We start from the raw sequence: 21912 nt of genomic DNA, 5'->3' as shown, positions 1-21912 counted from the left end.
AAAAAAGGCAATGAGAACAAAAACAGAGCTGAAAGTCTTAATAACCACTGATTCAGTTCAGTTCAATCGCTCAGTTGTGTTCAGCTCTTTGCAACCTCATGGACTGCAGCACGCCAGGCCTCCCTGTCCATCACCAACTCCTGGAGCTAACTCAAACTCATGTCCATCGAGTCAATGATGCCATCCAACTGTCTCATCCTTTGTCATCCCCTTTTCTTCCTGTTTTCAATCTTTCCCAGCATCAAGGTCTTTCCAATGAGTCAGTTCTTCACATCAGGTGACCAAAGTTTTGGAGCTTCAGCTTCAGCATCAATCCTTCCAGTGAATATTCAGGATATGAATATAATATGAGTATAATAACCACTGATTAATGACATGTTATTTATTTGTTAGTACTCAACTTGTAGCACCTGGCCACCTGACAGAGAGTCCTCAGAGAATGATGATAGGCTATCTGTGAATGAGGTGACAGGTCTGTCCCTACACAGAAGGAATGCTGACAGTTTTGGGGTCCTGTTGCTCTAACACTGATCTTCTTCAATCAGTGATATTGACTCTGTTTATACTCTATTCTACATATCACTTACTCTGCATAACTCTTTATTCCTTGACTTGTTGCCATAGAAACTAACTTCTTTGTTGTTGGTTAACTTTTACTTTACTTTTTCACAGAAGAAATGTGTATTTACTAGAGAAAATTTAATATATGCAGACAAAACAAAATCATTTATATTGCTGCCATCTAGAGAATATACTATGAACAAACAGCTTTGACATATTTTTTAGTTCTCTCCTTGAAAGTGTATGTAACTATAATTTTTAATAGAACTCATATAATTTAGTTTGCCTCGCTTAACAATATTTCTTGACATCCAGAATGCATATTTTAGTATCTGTGTATTTTTTCATTGTATGGGATAGGTACCACATCACGTTAAACCAATCTCCTCTCTTTTGATTGTTAGATTTTTTCACCATTATAAATAACTCTGTGATAGCATTTCAGTAGGTAAATGCATTACTGCCTTAGAAGAGGTTCCTAGAAATGAAATTATTGGGTTCTTGGGAGGCAATGAGAGATTTTTAGAAGGTTAATTGACAACATGCACTCCTATTTACATAAAAGGGTAATATTGGCTTCAGAATATGGATTTTTTGTTATCTCAGTCACAGGTTGTGAACCATGGCCCCTAAAATTAGTTCTTCATGGGGCTCTAATACTATGAGATTTCATTTCCTGTTCCGGATGTGAGATCTAAAAACTTGTGTCTATAATGTTAGCTTCCAGCAGGCATGCTGTAGGTGTTTAAATACAAATCAACAGCCAAGATAGTTGCTGTGGATATATTTATGTGGGGGAGGAAGACATAGAAACACATCCTTAGAAGCTGTGCCATGTTCTTAGTGATCTAAATATATAAAAAGCATCTAAGAAAGAGGTTGACCTTTCCAAGGTCACACTATGAGTCAGCAATGAAATCCCAAATAGAACTTTCTCCCAGTATAAAGAGTGTCTGTGAATAGATCAAGAGAAAGTAATTGTAGGTAAATTTATAAGACCATTTGTAACTTGAAATGCTCCAAAATTTCGAGTTATTAGAAAATTGCCATCTCAGATAAAGAAATGTAAATTGCTAAAAAGTTTTGATGAATTTTTAGAAAATAAAATCTTAAGTGACTGGAATGAAGAGATAGTAGTGAGTGGTATAGGCAGATGGGAATGAGCCTCAAGAGAATATGCATATGTCTGCAGGCGTGGATGTGTGTGTGTGTGTGTGTGTGTGTGTGTTTGCAGGAGTTCGGGGGAATAGGAAGGTGGATGAATAATGGCCTGAGTCTATCATGATGGATAAATAAGGTTGTGGGAAATTGTGTTCTGGAACACAAAGAATGTAAGTACTCCAACAGAGATATCTGTGTAGTGTCTGTGGCAGGCTACCCTTCAAGTTGCTGGAGGTTTTGTTTTTTATGGCTGTGTAGCAGCCGGCTTGCATATAGCTCCCATTTCTAGACTGATGATCTGTCTATGGCTCAGTGTTTATCCATGTGTGGTGCTTAGAACACAGTCATAATAGCCACTGCATACTTCATAAAATGCAGATTCCTTGGTCCCATTTTTCTTCAAAAGGAGCGGCTTTGAAATCTGCACAGTTAACAAGTGCACTATAGTATAAAAGCTCTGGGAGTTGGCGATGGACAGGGAAGCCTGGCATGCTGCAGTCTATGGGGCTGCAAAGAGTCGGACACAACTGAGCAACTGAACTGAATGACTTCTCTGTCCATTTCTACCTTAAGTCAGTTCTGTAAAGATGTCCTGGGGAAAGTACAGACCTTCTGAGCCATTTCCAGATGAGCTGTTGAGGCCACAGCTGTCATTTTCACTAGTGAATGAATTTTGATTTTGAACTATTATCTAAAACACTGAATGTGAAAGTGACTAAGCAATAGCTTAATTAGAGAAAATAGGTTTTCCAGTGTGCAATAACAATTGCCAGTTTTCCTCTTGTCTTTTTGCTCAGGATTTTTCTCATCTCAAGTAAATCAGAGCCTGGGATTAAGAATTTAAAGCAGCATCTTTGTCAGTGAACCCTCTGAGTCTTTTAAAATCACAATTTTTAACCAAAATGCTTTTTTTGTCACCTCTTCTAATCAAGTCGTGTCGTGTCCAACTCTGCGACCCCATGGACCATAGCCTACCAGGCTCCTCCCTCCATGGGATTCTCCAGGCAAGAGTACTGGAGTGGGTTGCCATTTCTTTCTCCAGGGGATCTTCCCGACCCAGGGATTGAACCCATTCCAGGAAGATGCTTCAACCTCTGAGCCACCAGGGAAGCCCCTCTTCTAATCAAAGCAAGAGACAATTCAGTATCAGTTACATTTGCAGAGAGTGCTAATCAGTGTGGATATACTTAGGAGAAGAAGCTAAGCCAGTGCTTGCTTTTTAAGGATTTTACATTGATTTGTGAAATAGCACTATTTTATCCAATTGAATCCAGTTCTGCAAACATCTTTTGAACAGTGCTCACTTGTATGGCAGTGTCCTAGCGGTACAGAGATGAGTAGGTCACATTTCCTACTTACAGAAAAGCACAGTACGGTGAGGGAGATGGACGAGCAGCAGCTAATGATAACAGAAAAATAATTTCTACATTAATAATCTCATTTCAGTCCTCACACTTGCAGAATTTTAGTAATTAAAAGGATAACCACTGATAACAACCATAGAGCTCTTCAAACTTTGGCGAGAAGCACTATGGTGATTAGAGTCTCAGCATCCCTCCCACCAGTCTTCATCACTCACAGTCTTTTTCAATGTGACAAAGAAACTAGGACCATTAGAAAAGTGGAGAGGAGGTAGTCTACTTTGGGAGAAATAAAAATACCTTGTCACAGGAACAGCTATCGATCTGTCTTTTGGAGAAAGTGCCGTTTTGAAAGTCAACTGAAGATGACATTAATACTCTGCAATATTTTTTGCATAAACTTGCAAATTCTAGTTCACATGGTTCACTTATAGAGTTTTTTAAACAAGTAACTGCTATTCCCTTGATCTACATTTTAAAAAACAAACTACTTGTATTAGGTAAGAATCTATTCTCAGTTTTTTCTAATGAGCATGCACACATATGGTGAGCACATGGGTAAAAGTCACTTTACTTTTAATCATTCATTTCTACAATTGCTAGTAAAGAATGTGAGCAGTCATGATGACATGGCATTTTGCAGTAAGACTAAAATAGGTACACACAATACATCTTATATTTGCTTATCTCTTGCTTACTGCTTTTAGAAAATAAAAACTATTTTAAATGTAATGATATGCTCTGAATAAGATGAGGGTTCAAGGTTTTTAAAATTCTGATAGGAAAAAAGATGGAAGAGGGAGTGGGGAGACATGTTCTTTAAAAGCAGGCTATAATTCATGTTTGTTTAAGAAAAACCATCTGAATGTGTCCTGCAGTTATACAAATGTACCTCAAGAGTGTTTTGAGAGAAACAGTGAAATTATTTGAGGGGAAGAGAAGGAAACATTATTTGGGTAGTAGAAGAAGGCAGAAATGTTTGCTGATTACGTTTTGTCCCTATGGTGAGGCAGGCTGTAGTTACTGGGGGGTTTTGAAACAAAGAGAAGTGGGAGTGGCTGCATCAGTGGGACTTAGTGAAACGGGGGTGCCAAGTGTTATGTTAGGACCTGGGCAGGGAAGTTGCTGGAAGGACAGGTTTCCCTTCTTATACTCATGGAATCCTTGAAGATGGGCAGTTTGGGACACTTTGGCAGAATGCTGATCTACAGATACTTTTAATTTCACAAGGAAACCATCACAATGTCTTGAGAATGGTGGGGTGGAAGCATGGTGCCCTCATCATGAAGCAGCAAATAGATCCCCTCCGAGGAAGAGTTAGCCAGAGTCTTGGCAATTATGCTTGGAGTTAGGATAGTAGGCAGTCAGAGCACTTGCAGGAAAGGCACCCTCACGGCTATATCACACTGGTGGAAACTGGCGATACTGGTTACAAACATAACAGTCATCTTAAAAGCCCTGTATCTGTCTAGAAGAAATAAGATACAACTGGAAAATACATATGCAACAGTCTTACCCCAAAAAAGGCACCTCTCTCACATAAACATAAAATTAAAAGAAAAACACTGAGCCAACCAGATGGAGTTTATTTGTAAACAATCTCAGGTCATCAGTGTTTGTATCAGCTTCTAGGTAACCATAGGAGAGTCCTGTTTCAGTGACAGGCGGCAGCAGCTGTTGAGTGAAGTGGGCAGTTGATAAACAGAATGTAGTCAATGCATTTTGTGCTGTGCTTCTGAATGCCATAGGAGCTACTGTGCTGTATGTGAATTAAGTAAGAAAATATTTAACCTGATGTGTGGGAACAGGCCCAGTTCACATTTCACAGTTACCAAGGAGGAGGGTATGGAAACCTAAGTTAACTGGCACCACGGATGCTTTAGTGCCTTTTATGCACAGTTTCCCCTGGATACTTGCCTGACACCCTGACCCATGACCTGGCTCTGACTACATTCCTGCATCCATTATGAAGGAGCCATGTGTGTAAAGAGAGAAGATGGCATGTGCTCTGGCATGTAGGTTTCATGGTACCAGGTTATATATATATAATTTTTGAATAGGGGGATGGGCATGGAAGGGTGTAGAAATGCCTGTTTAGCTATTCTGGGCAGGTGGCAGAAGGGTTTCCCCAACCTTTTTCTCTCCGAGGTATGTCATGTATTTTGCATCTGTAGGATCATAATGGGGCCTAAGGGACCAACACTCACAAATTCTGAATCATGGAGTCAAAAAGTGTGAGGAAGTTGAGAACACTGTCGGCAGAGTGGTTGAAGTGATCACTGTAGATAGAGGCTGTGCTAGGAGGCAGGAGGTGTATGCGAAAAGAGGATGGAAGGAATGGTGGCCTGGATAGGGTGAAGAGCACCAGTAGTGGGAGAATGGGAGTAAAGACGTCGGACAAGGAGGTTGGTGGCACAAGGGACTTCCTGATATTGTTCCCCAGGTGGAGTGATAGCAAAGTCCAGAGCAGAGCTATGGTGGAGAGTTGTCCCCGCGCAGTGGGCGCCAAGGTCTTAGGAGCTGTGGAGTAGAGGAAATTCAAGCCTAGAGTGTTGGTTGGTTCCTCGATGTGAATGTTGACATTACCTAAGATAACAGTTATGCTCAGTATGGAAAAGAAAGAAAACTGTGAACCAGATGCATTCTTTAGTGCAGAGGAAGGAAAGAGAAGACTGCAGATAACAGCAGTAAAGGAGGATGACAGGAAGGTTAGCAGATGGTAGGCACCTATGAAGAAAGAAGGGTGTTAATATGAGGGCAAAAGAGTAATGAGCAAAAAGTGGCAAAGCCGCGCTGAGGCCTGCTCTTGCCCATCAGGTCCCCCTCCCTCTCCTGTCCTACCCCCTCTCAGTCCAGGCCTGGGAGAATGAGCAGCTCCCCTGGGAGAGTGGTGAAGGAAGCAGGAGCCTTGGGCAAAGTCAAATTTGGGTAAGAGCGGGAGGTAGAGGTAGCATTCGTGAAGAAGTTAAGGCGTGTTTTTGCAGTGGACGGTGGGGTGTTACCCAGGAGAGCACGGGAATTTGGAAAAGGTCAGCAGGGCGAGGAAGGGCGTTTCCCAAGGCAACAGTACTGCACAGAAATGAGCATCTTGACAGGGCAAAGGGTGCAGGGCATTTGCTTTGGGGGAGGTGTTTGAGGATCAGAAATAAGAGGGGTAAAGGGGGTGGATGCCCAGACAAGCATCGGCTAAGACCCCAAGCTACATGGAAGATCTGATGATAGTTACAGGCCTGCTGTTTTCTGCTGAAGGCCAGCAAAGGCTAGCTAATCTGGCTATGATTGCTTCTCATGTACATGTAATATGGTAGTATAATTTTCGCTTCAAGTCTCTACTGGACTGCATAAGACCATGGGCCCATATTCTTTTCTAAGAAGTTTACCTACTTAGAACCCCAATGCCTGTTCAAACTTTTTAATCTGTTTCAAGTTATTATCACCAGTTTATATCACTATCACCAATTAGGTCTTAGATTTCAAGGCCTAATATTGAAGCATTTATTGAAATTGTACAATAATTATTGTTCAAAATTCACCACAACTTTCCATCATTATTCAATAGTGGGTTTTTTGTTTGTTTGTTTGTTTGTTTTTGCTTATTAGCACTCATTGTTAAATACAGGTTACATTTTAGTTTTTCTTTGACAACAAGTAACTGAATTATATGAAATTGGAAGGTTATATTTCCAGCACACAGTGGCTGTTTTGATACTCAAGATAGGGCTTAGAACTTAAATGCTATCTTAAAATTTTAGCTTTAACAAAAATCATAAAAGCTCCATTTAAAAGAAATCACTGATACATAACTAAAAATGAGTAATTGAGCACTTTTCACTGACATTTGCGTCATTTTGATGCTTAATGGAGTCCAATTGTTTAAGTAAATATTACAGGGTTGCTACCCATTTCATGCTGCAGGCCTCTAACAGCACAATGAAAATGTGGAAACTTGTAAGGACAAGCAACATATCAGATAAAATATGCCTACCTAACAGTATGTGAGGAGGACATTGAAACTTTAATATAGTAGTGTTTTTATTTTCAATGTCTGAGTCTTAAAAACAAAACCAACTGTATCTGTTTTTACTCTTGGGATTTCTCTAGTGTTCCTTCTTAAGAGTGATTTTGTTTGCAAAGTGTGGATATCCGTTACGAATTTAACTGTAGGTTGTGTCCCTGTGGGGATGTGACAGTCGTCCCTTACAGTGGAGATCCCATGGCTCACGGAGAATGGCTGGGAGTTCTTTGAAGCCCATGTTCTAGCCCATTGTTCTTCTTGCTAGGTGTCAGGAGAGTGAGTGAAAGTTGCTCAGAGTCTGACTGTGTAGTTGTGTCATGACTATAGAGTCCATGGAATTCTCTAGGCCAGAATACTGGAGTGGGTAGCCTTTCGCTTCTCCAGGGGATCTTCCCAACCCAGAGACTGAACCCAGGTTTCCTGCATTGCAGGTGGGTTCTTTACCAGCTGAGCCACAAAGGAGGCCCAAGAATCCTGGGGTGGATAGCCTATCCCTTCTCCAGCGGATCTTCCTGACCCAGGAATCAAACTGGGGTCTCCTGCATTGCAGGCGGATTCTTTACCAACTGAGCTATCAGGGAAGCCCTAGGTGTCAGGAGGATGCTTCTGTTCTGAGATATTTTGTGTTTGGTGGAGCCCACCAGTAGCAAAGAGAAACCCTGTTGGATCCCTTACCTGAATCCCAAACTAACAGTAAATACAGAGAACAGAGGTTGGATTTGTGAGGTAACCTCTTACCTTGGCTGAACTTTCAGTGTGGGTATCTGAAAACATAGTAGTTTATTTGTGTCTTGGAAATGATCAACTTACTGCTTGCACTGAAGCCCCAGGGCCCAGGAATATGGCCTGTGACTCTGTGCTAAGTCACTTCAGCTGTGTCCCAACTCTGTGCAACGCTATGGACTGTAGACCACCAGGCTCCTCAGTCCATGGGATCCTCCAGGCCGAGAATACTGGAGTGGGTTGCCATGTCCTCCTCCAGAGGATCTTCCCAGCAGGGAAGGGATCGAACCTGCGTCTCCTGCGTTGGCAGGCGGGTTCTTTACCACTAGCGCCACCTGGGAAGCCCCTGTGACTGTGTATCTGAATTGAAACAAAGGCCGCTGTTCAGCATGTGCTCCCTTGACCTGTTGGCCCTGATCATTGGTGTCAAGTAAAGGAGTGACTTTTTTACTGTTCCCCTCCCCAGGGAAGGTTCTCTGGAGGAGGGCATGGCAACCCACTCCAATATTCTTGCCTGGAGAATCCCATGGACCGGGGAGCCTGATGGGCCCATAGGGTCACCGAGAGTCAAACATGACTAAGCACAGCACAGCACCCCAGGTTAAGGCAAAAGAGTCATCATATATTCGCTTTCCTTTATTGCAGGACATTTGTGAAGATATTTCTGATCATGTCGAGCAGATCCATGCCCTCCTTGAAACAGAGTTCTCTCTGAAGCTGCTGTCCTACTCTGTCAATGTGATCGTGGACATCCACGCCGTGCAGCTGCTCTGGCACCAACTCCGTGTCTCAGTGCTTGTTCTGCGGGAGCGCATTCTTCAGGGTCTGCAGGACGCCAATGGCAACTACACCAGACAGACGGACATTCTGCAGGCTTTCTCCGAAGAGACAAAGGAGGTGGGTGTTTTCCTGGAAGCCACATAATGCATCATCAAGTGTGACTATTTGAGAATGTTTTCAGTTCAGAGGTGTGGGATAGGAATTATTTATAAGTAAATAAGCAGGTCCTAAGCTGGGCTTTGAAACTAGGTATAGGAATGGGAGGCTTTGATGAATGAATGAATCTATCAACCAGAGGCTATGATGAATGAATGAAGTTATGAACCAGAGTTAACTCACACTTGGTAGTTTGCATAGATATCACCTGTAGCTTTTGGTGCTAGCCTGACATTCTGTTCCTTATTCAACTATTTTATAAATATTTATTGAGTGCTTACTGTGGGCCAGGCATTAGGTGCTAAGAATATAATCATGATCAAAGCATGATCTTTGTCTTTAAAGGGCTGAGATTAGTGGGGATTGAGACAAGTGAACCGACATGAAGACCAGACTCTGGTCTGCATGACTTACATGCAGATACAATCGCCTACGTGAGGCCACTGGAGGTCAGAGAAGGGGCATCTAATTCAGGCAGGGAGGCGTTTCAAGGAGACACGAGTCTAACCTGAGACCTGAGGAAGAAGCAGGATTACACTGATGAACGGAGGTAGAAACTGTTCTAGACAGAAGGAATGACATAAAGATTCAGAGGTAAGAGAGAGAAGGATAATATTAGAGAGCAAAAAGCTCAAAGGACCAGGAAGCTGCATTTGAACTAATATGTGAGCAAGGTCATATCAAGAAGATGAAAACCTATATTAAAAAGTCATATTAAGAGAAGTGGACTTTATTTTGAGGATAACAGAAGAGTTTGTTCAGGGAATTGATATGATTCAATTCATGCTTTAGGAAAAACATTCTGGTTGCAGTGAGTCATATGGGCTTTAGAATTTTGCACAACCAGTATACTTAGATTTTTCGTACTCATAGTAAGCACAGTTTGGAGAGTTTATTGTTATTAATCTTGGTGCATAGTTTAAGAATGAACACTGTAAAGTTAAATCCAAGTAAACTCTCCTATTCCCAAATAAATGCACAATATACAGAGGTATTGTGCTAGCTAAGTAGGGGCTATATATATGCGTGTATATGTATAGATAGATACCATGTTTGGATGTATAGAGAGTGTGTGTGTGTGTGTGTGTGTGTGTGTGTGTGTGTGTGTGTAGTCCCTTGGCTCTTGATGCCCAGTTTAGTGCTCTGCTGTTGAATTTGTGGAAAATATGTATTATACAAGTATAAAAGGCATTTATATAAATATATAAGACTAAAAGCCCTTATAAAGAGTGCTCCCTAGCTCATTAATTTATTAATGTGTTAGTGGCTCCAACATTATCAAGAGCACAAAACAAATCTGGGCTTCTCATAAATGATTTATACTTGTTGGTTATTGTTTTCTTAATGATGCTCTTGCTGTGGAAAATTCCCTGCAGGTCCTAGAAGTTTATGGGAATGAAAATCTACTGGGCTCACTTCTAACTTTAAGCCACAGTCTGTTTTCATTTAGCTTTCCTGGATAATGTGGCAATGAAGGACATGATGCAGTCTTTGGTAGGGTTCCTCTTAAAATTGTAGGATGGATATGTAGGCGTGGGTTAGGGCCCAGATGCCATCCCTCCCAAGTGGGATCCCTAGAGCGTCCTCAATTGGAATTCTTGTGCTTATGGGAAACTACAAAGAACTCTAAGCAACAATGCATGCATGTGTGCTGAGTCACTTTAGTCGTGTCTGACTCTTTGCAACTCTTTGGACTGTAGCCTTCCAGGTTCCTCTACCCATAGGGTTCTTCAGGCACGAATATGGGAGGGCATTGTCAAGCTCTCCTCCAGGGGATCTTCCCCACCCAGGGATCGAACCTGCATCTCTTACATCTCCTGCACTGGCAGGCCAGTACTTTACCATTAGCACCATCTGGGAAGCCCCAGAAATTATGATCCAATTAACAGAAAAGAATCCAAAACTAGTCAATTCTGCTCTGAATCTGTTGTTACGAGGCATTGTATGCTAATGAGGTGGAGATCAGAAACGGGAAGGTTTTGTCTAAACTCTGAAGAGATCTTACTTTAAATATCTCTTGGTATCTCCAATCTATACATTCTTTTTTGCTTGTTTGTTCTTACCCATGTATTCACCTCATTCTGTCCAGCATCCCATATTGATTAGTCATTAGACCTGCCTACTTTCTACCACTAGAGGGGACATTTGGAAATAATTGAGTCAAACCAATTCATTTTACATATTTATTTATTCAAATTGTTAAAGAAGTGCTATGACAAAAAAAGTTCAAACTACTGCACATTTGCACTCATTTCACATGCTAGCAAAGTAGTGCTAAAAATTTTCCAAGCTAGGCTTCAACAGTGCATGAACTTCCATATATACAAGCTGGATTTAGAAAAGGCAGAGGAACCAGAGATCAAATTGCCAATGTCCATTGGATCATAGAAAAAGCAAGAAAATTCCAGGAAAACATCTACTTCTGCTTGATTGACTACACTAATGCCTTTGACTATGTGGATCACAACAAACTGTGGAAAATTCTTCAAGAGATGGGAGAACCAAACCATTTTACCTGCCTCCTGTGAAACCTGTAGGCAGGTCAAGAAGCAGCAATTAAACCAGACATGGAACAACAGACTGGTTCCATATTGGGAAAGAAGTACGTCAAGGCTGTATATTGTCACGCTGCTTATTCTTATTTAGCTTATATGCAGAGAACATCATGTGAAATGCCAGGCTGGATGAAGCACAAGCTGAAATCAAGATTGCCTGGAGAAATATCAATCAACCTCAGATACGCAGATGACACCACCCTTATGGCAGAAAGCAAAGAGAAACTAAAGAATCTCTTGATGAAGGTAAAAGAGGAGAGTGAAAAAGCTGGTTTAAAACTCAACATTCAAAAAACTTAAGATCATGGTATCCAGTCCCATTGCTTCATGGCAAATAGATGAGGAAACAGTGGAAACAGTGTCAGACTTTATTTTGGGGGGCTCCAAAATCACTGCAGATGGTGACTTCAGCCATGAAATTAAAAGATGCTTGTTCCTTGGAAGAAAAGCTATGACCAACCTAGATAGCATATTCAAAAGCAGAGACATTACTTTGCTGACTAAGGTCCGTCTAGTCAAGGCTATGGTTTTTCCAGTAGTCAGGTATGGATGTGAGAGTTGGACTGTGAAGAAGGCTGAGCACCGAAGAATTGATGCTTTTGAACTGTGGTGTTGGAGAAGACTCTTGAGAGTCCCTTGGACTGCAAAGAGATCCAACCAGTCCATTCTGAAGGAGATCAACCCTGGGATTTCTTTGGAAGGAATGATGCTAAAGCTGAAACTCCAGTACTTTGACCACCTCATGCGAAGAGTTGACTCACTGGAAAAGACTTTGATGCTGGGAGGGATTGGGGGCAGGAGGAGAAGGGGACGACAGAGGAAGAGATGGCTGGATGGCATCACTGACTCGATGGATGTGAATCTGAGTGAACTCCGGGAGTTGGTGATGGACAGGGAGGCCTGGCATGCTGCGTGCGATTCATGGGGTCGCAAAGAGTCGGACATGACTGAGCCACTGAACTGAACTGAACTGAACTGAACCTAGACAGCATATTAAAGAGCACCTGAACTCCAGTACTTTGACCACCTCATGCCAAGAGCCGGCTCATTGGAAAAGATCCTGATGCTGAAAAGATTGAAGGCAGGAGGAGAAGGGGATGGCAGAGGGTGAGATGGTTGGATAGCATCACTGAGTCAATGGACATGAGTTTGAGGAAACTCCTGGAGATAGTGAAGGACCGGGAAGCCTGGCGTGCTGCAGCCCATGGGTTCACAAAGAGTCATGACTGAGTGACTGAACAACAACAACAACAGCAACAACAGTTTATTCATTCAATAAACATTTACTGATCAACTCTGTTTATAGCTGGGAATGTGAAAGTACTCTAGAGTTTATGGTTATTGTGTTTTGTGGAATATGTTCATCATGCTTTTATTTGAACTTGTTTTGTTCACCGAATGGTAGCCCATGAAAGATGAAGAACCACTGAGACTGTAACTGGCCACTATTTTCACAGCTGTGTTGTGACTTTATATTAAGTAATACCCATGGTCCCCACACTATGAGCTCAACAATTATTTACAGATTCAGTTGGAAGCAGTTTAGTGCATTTTCATGTCTGGAGTCAGTTTTTAGCTTTGGTGTAGACATGCAAGAATATATTGTATGAAGGGGTAAAGGAACAGTGGATTCAAAGCCATCTGCTTTGTGAACATTTCTCTATGAACTGAAGCACTGTCTCCATTACCATCCTTTCTGAAGCTATTTTTGATCCTATTTTTTTGTCAGTTTTGTTTTTGCCAACACACTGAAACTGTGGAAAATAGGAAGAGAATTAGGATAAAATTCTAAGTTTTATCAGAATAAACTCAACTGTGAAAGATTTGTAGAATGAAGAGGGAAATAGTATTAAACATGCTGATAATCTAAAATAGTAGATGTATTCCAGTGAAGGTGAATTCATTTTTCTTTTCTAGAAATCAGTTGAGTTTCAGAGCCCATTACAGAATAGGTTTGATAATTGAGAAAGTGTCAAGTTCTCTTTCTTTCTGTCCTTACAAAAATAAAATGAGTTTTATTCCTTTATTTAAATATGGAGTAGATCATATCTTGTAAACACATTGGCAAATGCATTACTGAAACAAAGCCAGCTGAACAAACTAATGAAAAATACTTTAGGGCAAAGCTCAAAATTGTATAAAAATGTGTTATCCTGAAATTTTCTATATTTTAGAAATTGTGATAAGCAATTTATATTTATTGTTTCATTTAGTAAGAAAGATAATGGATATTAAAAGTAGTTCCAATTTAATGTTACTCATCCACAGAAAAGAATGAAAGAGTTCCATTTGCAGCTACATGGATGGATTTATAGAGTACAATACGAAATGAATAAGTCAGAAGGAGAAAGACAAATACTACATTCTATCACTTTTAAGTGGAATATAAAAAATAACATAAATGAATTTATTTATAAAACAGAAACAGATTCACAGATATAGAAACAAGTTTATGGTTACCAAAGGGAAAAGGGATAAATGAAAAGTACGGGATTAATAGGTATACACAACTATATAGAGAGAGTAGATAACAGGGATTTACTATATAACACAGGAACAATATTCAGTATCAGAATAACCTATAATGGAAAAGAATCTGAAAAAACATATATGTAACTGAATCACTTTGCTGTATACCTGAAAATAATGCAATACTGTAAATCAGTTGCTTCAGTTAAAAAATATACTTCAGTTATGCTTCCACTAAGAAATAGTTTAATTTTTCCATTCAGTTCTCAAAACTGAATTTAAGAGAGTTTAAGTGATTGTTTAAGGACATAAACTTAGGAATAATTAAATAAAGCAAGCAAAACCAAGTCTTGACTGATCTCTTCTGTAATAATAATCATTTCTTTTCTCCCTTCCTTTCTTTCTACCTCCCCTAAATATTTATTGACTTCCCTGGTGGCTCAGATGGTAAAGAATCTGCCTGCAATGCAGGAGACCTGGGTTCAATTCCTGGGTTGGGAAGATTCCCCCAGAGAAGGGAATGGTAACCCACTCCAGTATTCTTACCCGGAGAATTCCATGGATATAGGAGTCTGATTTCTTACTCTTTATAAGGCACTAGGTAGTCAAAGATGAATAACATATGTTATTAAATGTTAGGAATCACCATCACAATTTTGTTAGATCCTCAAACAATTCTGGAAAGTAGGGAGAGTGAGTGCTGTTATCCTTATTTTACAGATGATATTGTAATCCATCTTACAAATAAGAAGACTGAGGTTATGAGAGGTAGTTGCACAGGCAGTGATAACTTTTAATAGTATTAACACAATAGCAAACATTAAGAACTTACCATATGCTAGACGGTGTGGAAAGCACTTTACCTGAATGATGCTCACCCTCACAGTGGGAACACATTGGCCCTTGCAAGCACTCATACCATTGCACTTCATGTGTTCTTCTACTAGCACTTAACCACAGGACAATTTATATCACAACAAAGTCGATGTATATAAAATAAGTAATAAGGGTAAGGATTCATTGAGTACCTATCCATGTGCCAGACTTGTGTCTTACATAGTCTTTAAGGCTTGCAGCAGCCCTATGACATGGCTTATTTTTTTCATTTTTACAGATGAGGGAAATGAAGCTTAGTGACATCAAGCTACTGGTTCATGGTCATATGAATAATTAATGCATAAGCTAGAACTTAACTCTGCTGCTGCTGCTGCTAAGTCACTTCAGTCATGTCCAGCTCTGTGCAACCCCATAGACGGCAGCCCACTAGATTCCTCTGTCCCTGGGATTCTCCAGGCAAGAATACTGGAGTGGGTTGCCATTTCCTTTTCCAATGCATGCATGCATGCTAAGTTGCTTCAGTCATGTCCATTTAACTCTGAGGTTTGGGCATTTAATCACTGGAGTCAACTAAAACTACATAATCAGAGGAATAAACTTCATGAAGGCATAGATATACATTCCCAAATGTCTTCATTCATTCAACAGATGTATCTTTGAATGCTTACTCTCTGCAGCTCACTATGCTAAGTGTTGTGGTTATCCTGGCGAGCAAGCCATTTTCTATGTGATTTATACCCTTGTGGTGCTTACAAACCAATGGGATAAACAGATTAATCAAAGAATCACAATAGTATGTATTTAAAGATTGAGATAAATGTTTCAGGAAAAACAACATAGTTTTTTGAAAGATTATAAAAGATTCTGATTTATGTGGGACTTTAGAATCTTGAAGAAATAAAGCTTGATCTGAGGTCTGAGGGGTGAGTAAGAGTTAACTAGTTAGGGGTGTTACAGGTGGGAAGCTTTATTGGCAGAGGAAATAGCATGTGCAAAGGTTCTGAGGCAGAAGAAACACAATATATTAAAAAAATGAAAGGATGATGCTGTGGCTGAGTACGTCTTGGAGGGGCAGGTGGCCTTAGAGAGGCCTCTTTATATCTGTCTTTGAAGGGTTTGAGTTTTAATCTAGCAGCAGGAAGCTAACAAAAGACTTTAAGCAAAGAAGTAATAGCATCAGACTTGGAATTTGTAAAGATTACTCCGGTGGCAATGTGGAAGGCAAACTGGAGGAGGGGATATATCCGTTTAAAATAGCATTCAGTGAATCAGAAAAAATTTTGGCACAAAGGTCAGAGTGTGAACTCTGGATCAGACAGCCTTCATTTAGGGCTTAGCTCTGCTTTAGTCACCAGGCCCTGTGCTAGTTATGCACCTTCTTTTTATATAAAACAGGGACAACTGTACAGACCCCAGGAGAAAATCGTTTTGAGGATTAAGTGAAAAAGTAATAGTAATAAGGAACCATCCCATTTATAAGATGAGGAGATTTAGGTTTAAAAATAAAATGAGGCTTTTCATTATTATTATTTACCTGGATGTTGTGGAATAAGACTGAAGGGAATAAGAGATAAAGGCAAGGTCTGAAGAGAGAGAACCTCCCCAGTCCAAACAAACAAATGAGCCAAAAACCTTATATAAGGGCCTGGAGAGATCAGATCTTGGAATAACCCGACTGAAATAACAGAGTCATGCTCACTCCATTCCTCCCTCAGGAGCACAGAGATCTGGGGTATCGCCACCCTCCACTCCGCAGTTTTCTTTCTTCATCTCCTAAAGGGCTAGAATAGACCAGCTATTCCTTCAGCCTTGTAGGCATGTCAGATGCTAGGGTCCCTTCTGTCCCAAAAAAATCGTCAATTAAAACTCTCCCCATTTGTTGTGTGATGTTGGAAACTGCATTAGTAATGAGATAAGAACCTTAATCACACAACCAACAATTAAATTAAAAACACTTATAATACTATTTTTTAGCATAAGGGAATTTCAGGTCAGCCTACTTTGAAGGAAGGTGGGCACTTGGTATCTAACATACACAGATGAAGTGGGCATCAGGGTGGGAGAGTATGGGAGAATACACACAGAGGAAAGGGATGGGGGCTACAAAGATACACTTTTGAAACACGTTATTTTTTTCCAGGATTTTCATGTTTACCTTCACACAGATGGGGACAGTAGAAGCTGGTCTTGAACTGTTTTTGTTATGTATGCGAATTCAGTATTTCGTCTTCCTGTGATTTGTGAACATATTTTTAACACAACAGACTTACTATAATTAATTATTCTACTTTAAAGTATTTACTGAGCACTTACTATGAGCTTATGACTATAGCATGTGATGGAGTGATAAGCTAAAGAGATATACGTGGAGATTATACTCTCATATTAATTTGTTCTCAGAAATATTACTATTTAAGGCATCATTTAACAAATGCTTCCTAAGTGAACAATACACTATTTTAAAATAGAAAGTCCAGGCAAGAATGGTTATTTTTGGATTTGGCTTGACCAAGGCTCTGTTCTCCAGATTGAAGAAAAACCCTTAAATATTTAAGAACAGGATACTATGTAAAGCAATATGGTAATTAATGAATGTGCCTTTTTGTACCTCAAACCAGAAGCAATTTAAATTGATGCATTTTTGGCCTGTATTGTGGCTTCTGCTGAGATTTCATGTGAGCAGCAAATGAGTGTAATGTTACATTTGCTGAAACCATTTCTGTTGTCTGTTTCAGGGCCGGCTTGATGCTCTAACGGAAGTAGATGACTCTGGACAGTTAACAATCAAATGCTCTCAAAATTATTTGTCTCTGGATTGCGGTATTACTGCTTTCGAACTATCTGACTACAGTCCAAGTGAGGATTTGCTTGGTGGCCTGGGTGATATGACCTCTAGCCAGGTCAAAACCAAACCCTTCGACTCGTGGAGCTACAGTGAGATGGAAAAGGAGTTCCCCGAGCTTATCCGAAGTGTTGGGTTACTTTCGGTGGCTCCTGACTCCATCCCTTCCAACTGCAGCGAAGCCGTGAGTGAGGAGGCGTCTCAAGTATCTCTTTCAGCAGATGACAGAGGTAGAAGTGAGGAAAATAATGCGTGCACAGTGGAGGAGCAACCAGGCTTAATGCGGGGGCCATCATCTTCAGTGGAAGCTCCAACAAATGCTGTTCAACCCGCTTCAGAAGCTGTGAAGCAAGAATCTGATTCCTCTTCCCAACATGGGGCAAAGAATCCACAGCCTCTTGCTTGTGAAAACACAACCCCCAAGCGATCCATCAGAGACTGCTTTAACTATAATGAGGACTCTCCCACACAGCCCACATTGCCAAAAAGAGGGTTTTTCCTTAAAGATGAGACATTTAAGAATAATCTGAAAGGCTCTAGTGGAAAGAAGCAGATGGTCGATCTGAAGCCTGAGATGAGCAGAAGCACTCCATCCCTGGTGGATCCTCCTGACAGGTCTAAGCTGTGCCTGGTGTTACAGTCTTCTTACCCCAACAGCCCCTCTGCCGCCAGCCAGTCATATGAGTGTTTGCACAAGATGGGGGATGGGAATCTTGAAAATACAGTTAGAAGTCACATTAAGGAGATCTCCTCCAGCCTGGGGAGGCTCAACGACTGCCATAAAGAGAAGCTTCGACTGAAAAAGCCCCACAAGACCGAAGAAGAGGTGCCTCCATGCCAGACCCCTAAACAGGAACCCAGTGCCGACAAGCAAGCCAAAAGCACTAGGAGTTTGACAGTGCCGAATGCAATTCCTTCTAGTCCTTCCAAGGCTGGACAGAGGCAAGAGACAGAGTCTGCCTCCACATCCTCACTGGAGCCGTGTCACCAGGGGAGTGGGAAGGCCAAATTGCCAGTGCAGTCAGAAACATCCAGTTCACCACCTTTTACTCAAAGCAGTGAGTCCTCTGCTAGCTCAGACAGCGTCACGTCTCTAGGACCCCTTCTTTCAGAACACAAAGACAAAAGCAGCTACTCCTCCTCCCCAAGTCACATCACCAGGAACGGTCAGGTTGTGGAGGCCTGGTATGGCTCTGATGAGTATCTGGCACTGCCCTCTCACCTCAAGCAGACAGAAGTATTAGCTCTGAAGTTGGAAAACCTAACAAAGCTGCTGCCTCAGAAACCCAGAGGAGAAACCCTTCAGAATATTGATGACTGGGAACTGTCTGAAATGAACTCAGATTCTGAGATGTATCCAACATACCATGTCAAGAAGAAGCATACAAGGCTAGGCAGGGTGTCTCCAAGCTCGTCCAGTGACATAGCCTCTTCACTCGGGGAGAGTGTGGAATCTGGCCCCTTGAGTGACCTTCTTTCTGACGAGGAACTGTGCATGCCCCTCTCTGGCATGAAAAAATACACGGATGAGAAGTCAGAGAGAGTCTCATCCTCTGAGAAAAATGAGAGCCATTCTGCTGCAAAGTCTGCTTTAATTCAGAAACTGATGCAAGATATTCAACACCAGGACAACTATGAAGCCATATGGGAAAAAATAGAGGTAAGGATGGTCTTCTTAATCTAGATGATTTCTTACCTCGTTTTTGGAAGTATTGCTGGGAAAAGGTGAACCCCTCCCTGTTATAAAACGTCTTGCTGTTGTTGATAAACATAGTTGATTCCCCAAAGAAAGAAAAGAAAAAAACACACAATGATCACTGCCTAGTGACAGTGGGCCTCAACCAGGAACTGTGCATGTCTGTGCATTAGCTTGATGTGTGCCTGCTGCCATAGAACTCTTGGTTGGTGTTGCTCAGACCTAACATTGCTCCTGGTGAGCGGTGGACCCGCTTGAGTGAGATACAAAACAAAGTACAACAGTAGCCGTGCACACATACCAATACTTTAGGAATGTGTGAAGGGAAAGTTCCAGTTACCCCCAGTGCTTTTCTGATTTATTGGTTCTAACCCCAGAATAGCTTCCATATCTCCAAAATTAACTTTTGCAGAAAAAGACCAGACAGTTCTAGTTTTTCAGGATTTTTTCTTTTCTTCAACCTTCCTCCTCTGGCTAATAACCATGCTACCTGTATTCTGTACCATCTATGGGCTCTGAGATGGGGAGGTGATATTTTGGGTAACTCTGTACTTTTAGAGCAAATTATTAGATGTAATGAAATCTTTAAGAAGAGAAATCAAAATTTTCAGAACTTAGCTCATTAATGTAAGCTGTGATATAAGACACTAGATAAAAGTATAGTGCATATGGATGGAATGACCTGGAGGAAGAAGATGAAAATATATAAAACAAAGAGGGAAAAGTTAACAGCAATATATAATAATAGTTACATATATTAATTGTTTTTTACTAAGTATTTGTGTGTCCAATCTTCACAACAACCCTAATAGTAACCCTATTTTATGTATGAGGAGATCGAGGCTGAGAGAGACCAGGCAGTTTGCTGTAGAATTCATATTATTAACTAAATGCTCCCATGCCTTTCCACAAGAGTGACCAGTGTGTACCACGTGTGAATACGGTAGTATTGAAGAGAAGAAATAATAGCAGCAGAGCTGAGATTTGCCTGGGAAATCCTTGTGAAAGAATAAGCTTTCACTGGGGCTTTGAAGAATGTGCCAGGATTTAGACAGAGAGAACTGAGCATTTCAGGCAGGAGCAAAAACCAAAACATGGAGGTGGGGATTGAGAATGAGCATGGTACTGGGGCACAGAGAATTTCTCAACCAGAATGTCAGTGAGCGGGGAGCACTACAATTCCATACATTTAATAGACCTGGTTGCTGCCAGGCCCTGATGGCCAGACCAAGGCAAGTAGGATTTGTTCACCAGACATCTGTGGTAACTTCTCTGAAAGGGACTGAGAATAGTCACATATCTCACGGTAACACCCTCCTTGGGCTGTTATTTGCGCTGGTTCTGTGCTAAGGGCCTTACATGCCTTGTTCTGCTAAGTCCTGGGAGGTAAGAACTTTTCAGATGAAGATGGCAAGGCAGAGTGTGATTAGGAAACTGGCTCAGGGCCTCACAGCTAGTGGGTGCAGAGCCAGGAGTTGAACCCAGAGCCAGCACACTTGAAGCAGAATAGGCCGTGCCCTCCAATAGCCTTTCCAGAAGGCCTCATGGGAAGTGACAGGAAAGATGGTCACGGCAGCCACGGCGGTAACGTATACGGAGGTGCCTCTGGCGGCCAGCGTGAGGGGCTGTGGAAATGGGGGCGGGTGAATGTGGGGAGGGCTGTTGACAACGTGGCCGGGATCCAGAAAACCGGTTCCAGACCTTGCCCAGTCATTAAAGACAGAGAGTGGCTCACAGCTAGTCATGCTCCATTCTGGGCCTCGTTCCTTTTTTGTAGGTAGAGATGTTTTAAACAGATGATGGCATTATACCAACTTCCAAAGGAAGCATCTTTTATTCCATAATTCTACAAAGATGAAGCTAAGTTTTCAGCCTCTAGGTACTGGTATAGTTTTAATAGAAGAAATAGCTTGAGATGGAGGTGAGGCAGGTAGTTTTTAAAAATATATACACTGATGTTGAGTAGATGATGAAACTTTTAAGAGGGAGTGTAGGCCTTGGGAAATATTGTTCTGGAGTTGGGCTATGAGGTAAAAAGCTAAAAGGAGATTAAGCCCCCTCCTCAGCCCAACCTCATTTCAATACTTCAGGTGAGGGTGACTGTCACTCCCCAGGTCAGTTGACCTTGGGTATCACATTCTAGCTTTGACCTCTTCCATATGGTGACCCATATTTGACCAGAAAACTATAGTAAGTGTGCAGGCATGCGTGCTCAGTTGTATCCAACTCTTTGCAACCACCTGGACGCTAGCTGGCCAGGCTCCTCTGTGCATGGGATTCTCTAGGCAGGGATACTGGAATAGGTTGCCATTTCCTACTCCAGGGGATCTTCCCCACCAGGGATTGAACCCTTTTCTCATCTCCTGAGTCACCTGTGTTGGCAGACAGTTTTTTGTTGTTGTTGTTTAACCACTAAGCCACTTAGGAAGTTAACATCTTCCTGGTATCAGGCACATACTAGGCACTTTACCTGCAGTCATGCTTTCATAAGATTCTCATAACAACCCTACAAGTTTTTTTTTTTTTTTTTTTTAAATCTTAAATTGACCACTTCTCCAGTGCACCCACTCTGGTCCTAGCTACTATCACCTCCTGCCTCGATTACTGCAGTAGCCTCCTTGCTGGTTTCTCTGCTTCCACCCTGCTTCCCCTAAAGTCTGTTCCCAACAGAGCAGCCAGAGTGATCCTTATAAATTAAATCAGATTATGTCACCCCTCGGCTCAAAACCCTGAAAAGATCATGTCACCCCTCTGCT

General features: G+C 41.4%; 1 protein-coding gene across 2 annotated transcripts in view; it reads left to right on the top strand.

Moving 5' to 3' along the window:
* The window catches only part of AKAP6 (A-kinase anchoring protein 6), a 389020-nt gene that overhangs the window by 84152 nt on the left and 282956 nt on the right, over positions 1-21912 (top strand). For both annotated transcript variants that reach the window (XM_040257143.1, XM_040257142.1), the window contains exons 3-4: positions 8467-8718; positions 17354-19120. In XM_040257143.1, coding sequence (XP_040113077.1) covers positions 8467-8718; positions 17354-19120 — 2019 coding nt within the window. The remainder of the gene's footprint in view (positions 1-8466; positions 8719-17353; positions 19121-21912) is intronic.

Source organism: Oryx dammah, unplaced genomic scaffold (assembly GCF_014754425.2).
Source record: "Oryx dammah isolate SB20612 unplaced genomic scaffold, SCBI_Odam_1.1 HiC_scaffold_16, whole genome shotgun sequence".
Taxonomy (NCBI): Eukaryota; Metazoa; Chordata; class Mammalia; order Artiodactyla; family Bovidae; genus Oryx; species Oryx dammah.
Note: the sequence above shows the minus strand (reverse complement) of the source record. Positions and strands in the feature narration are given on the sequence as shown.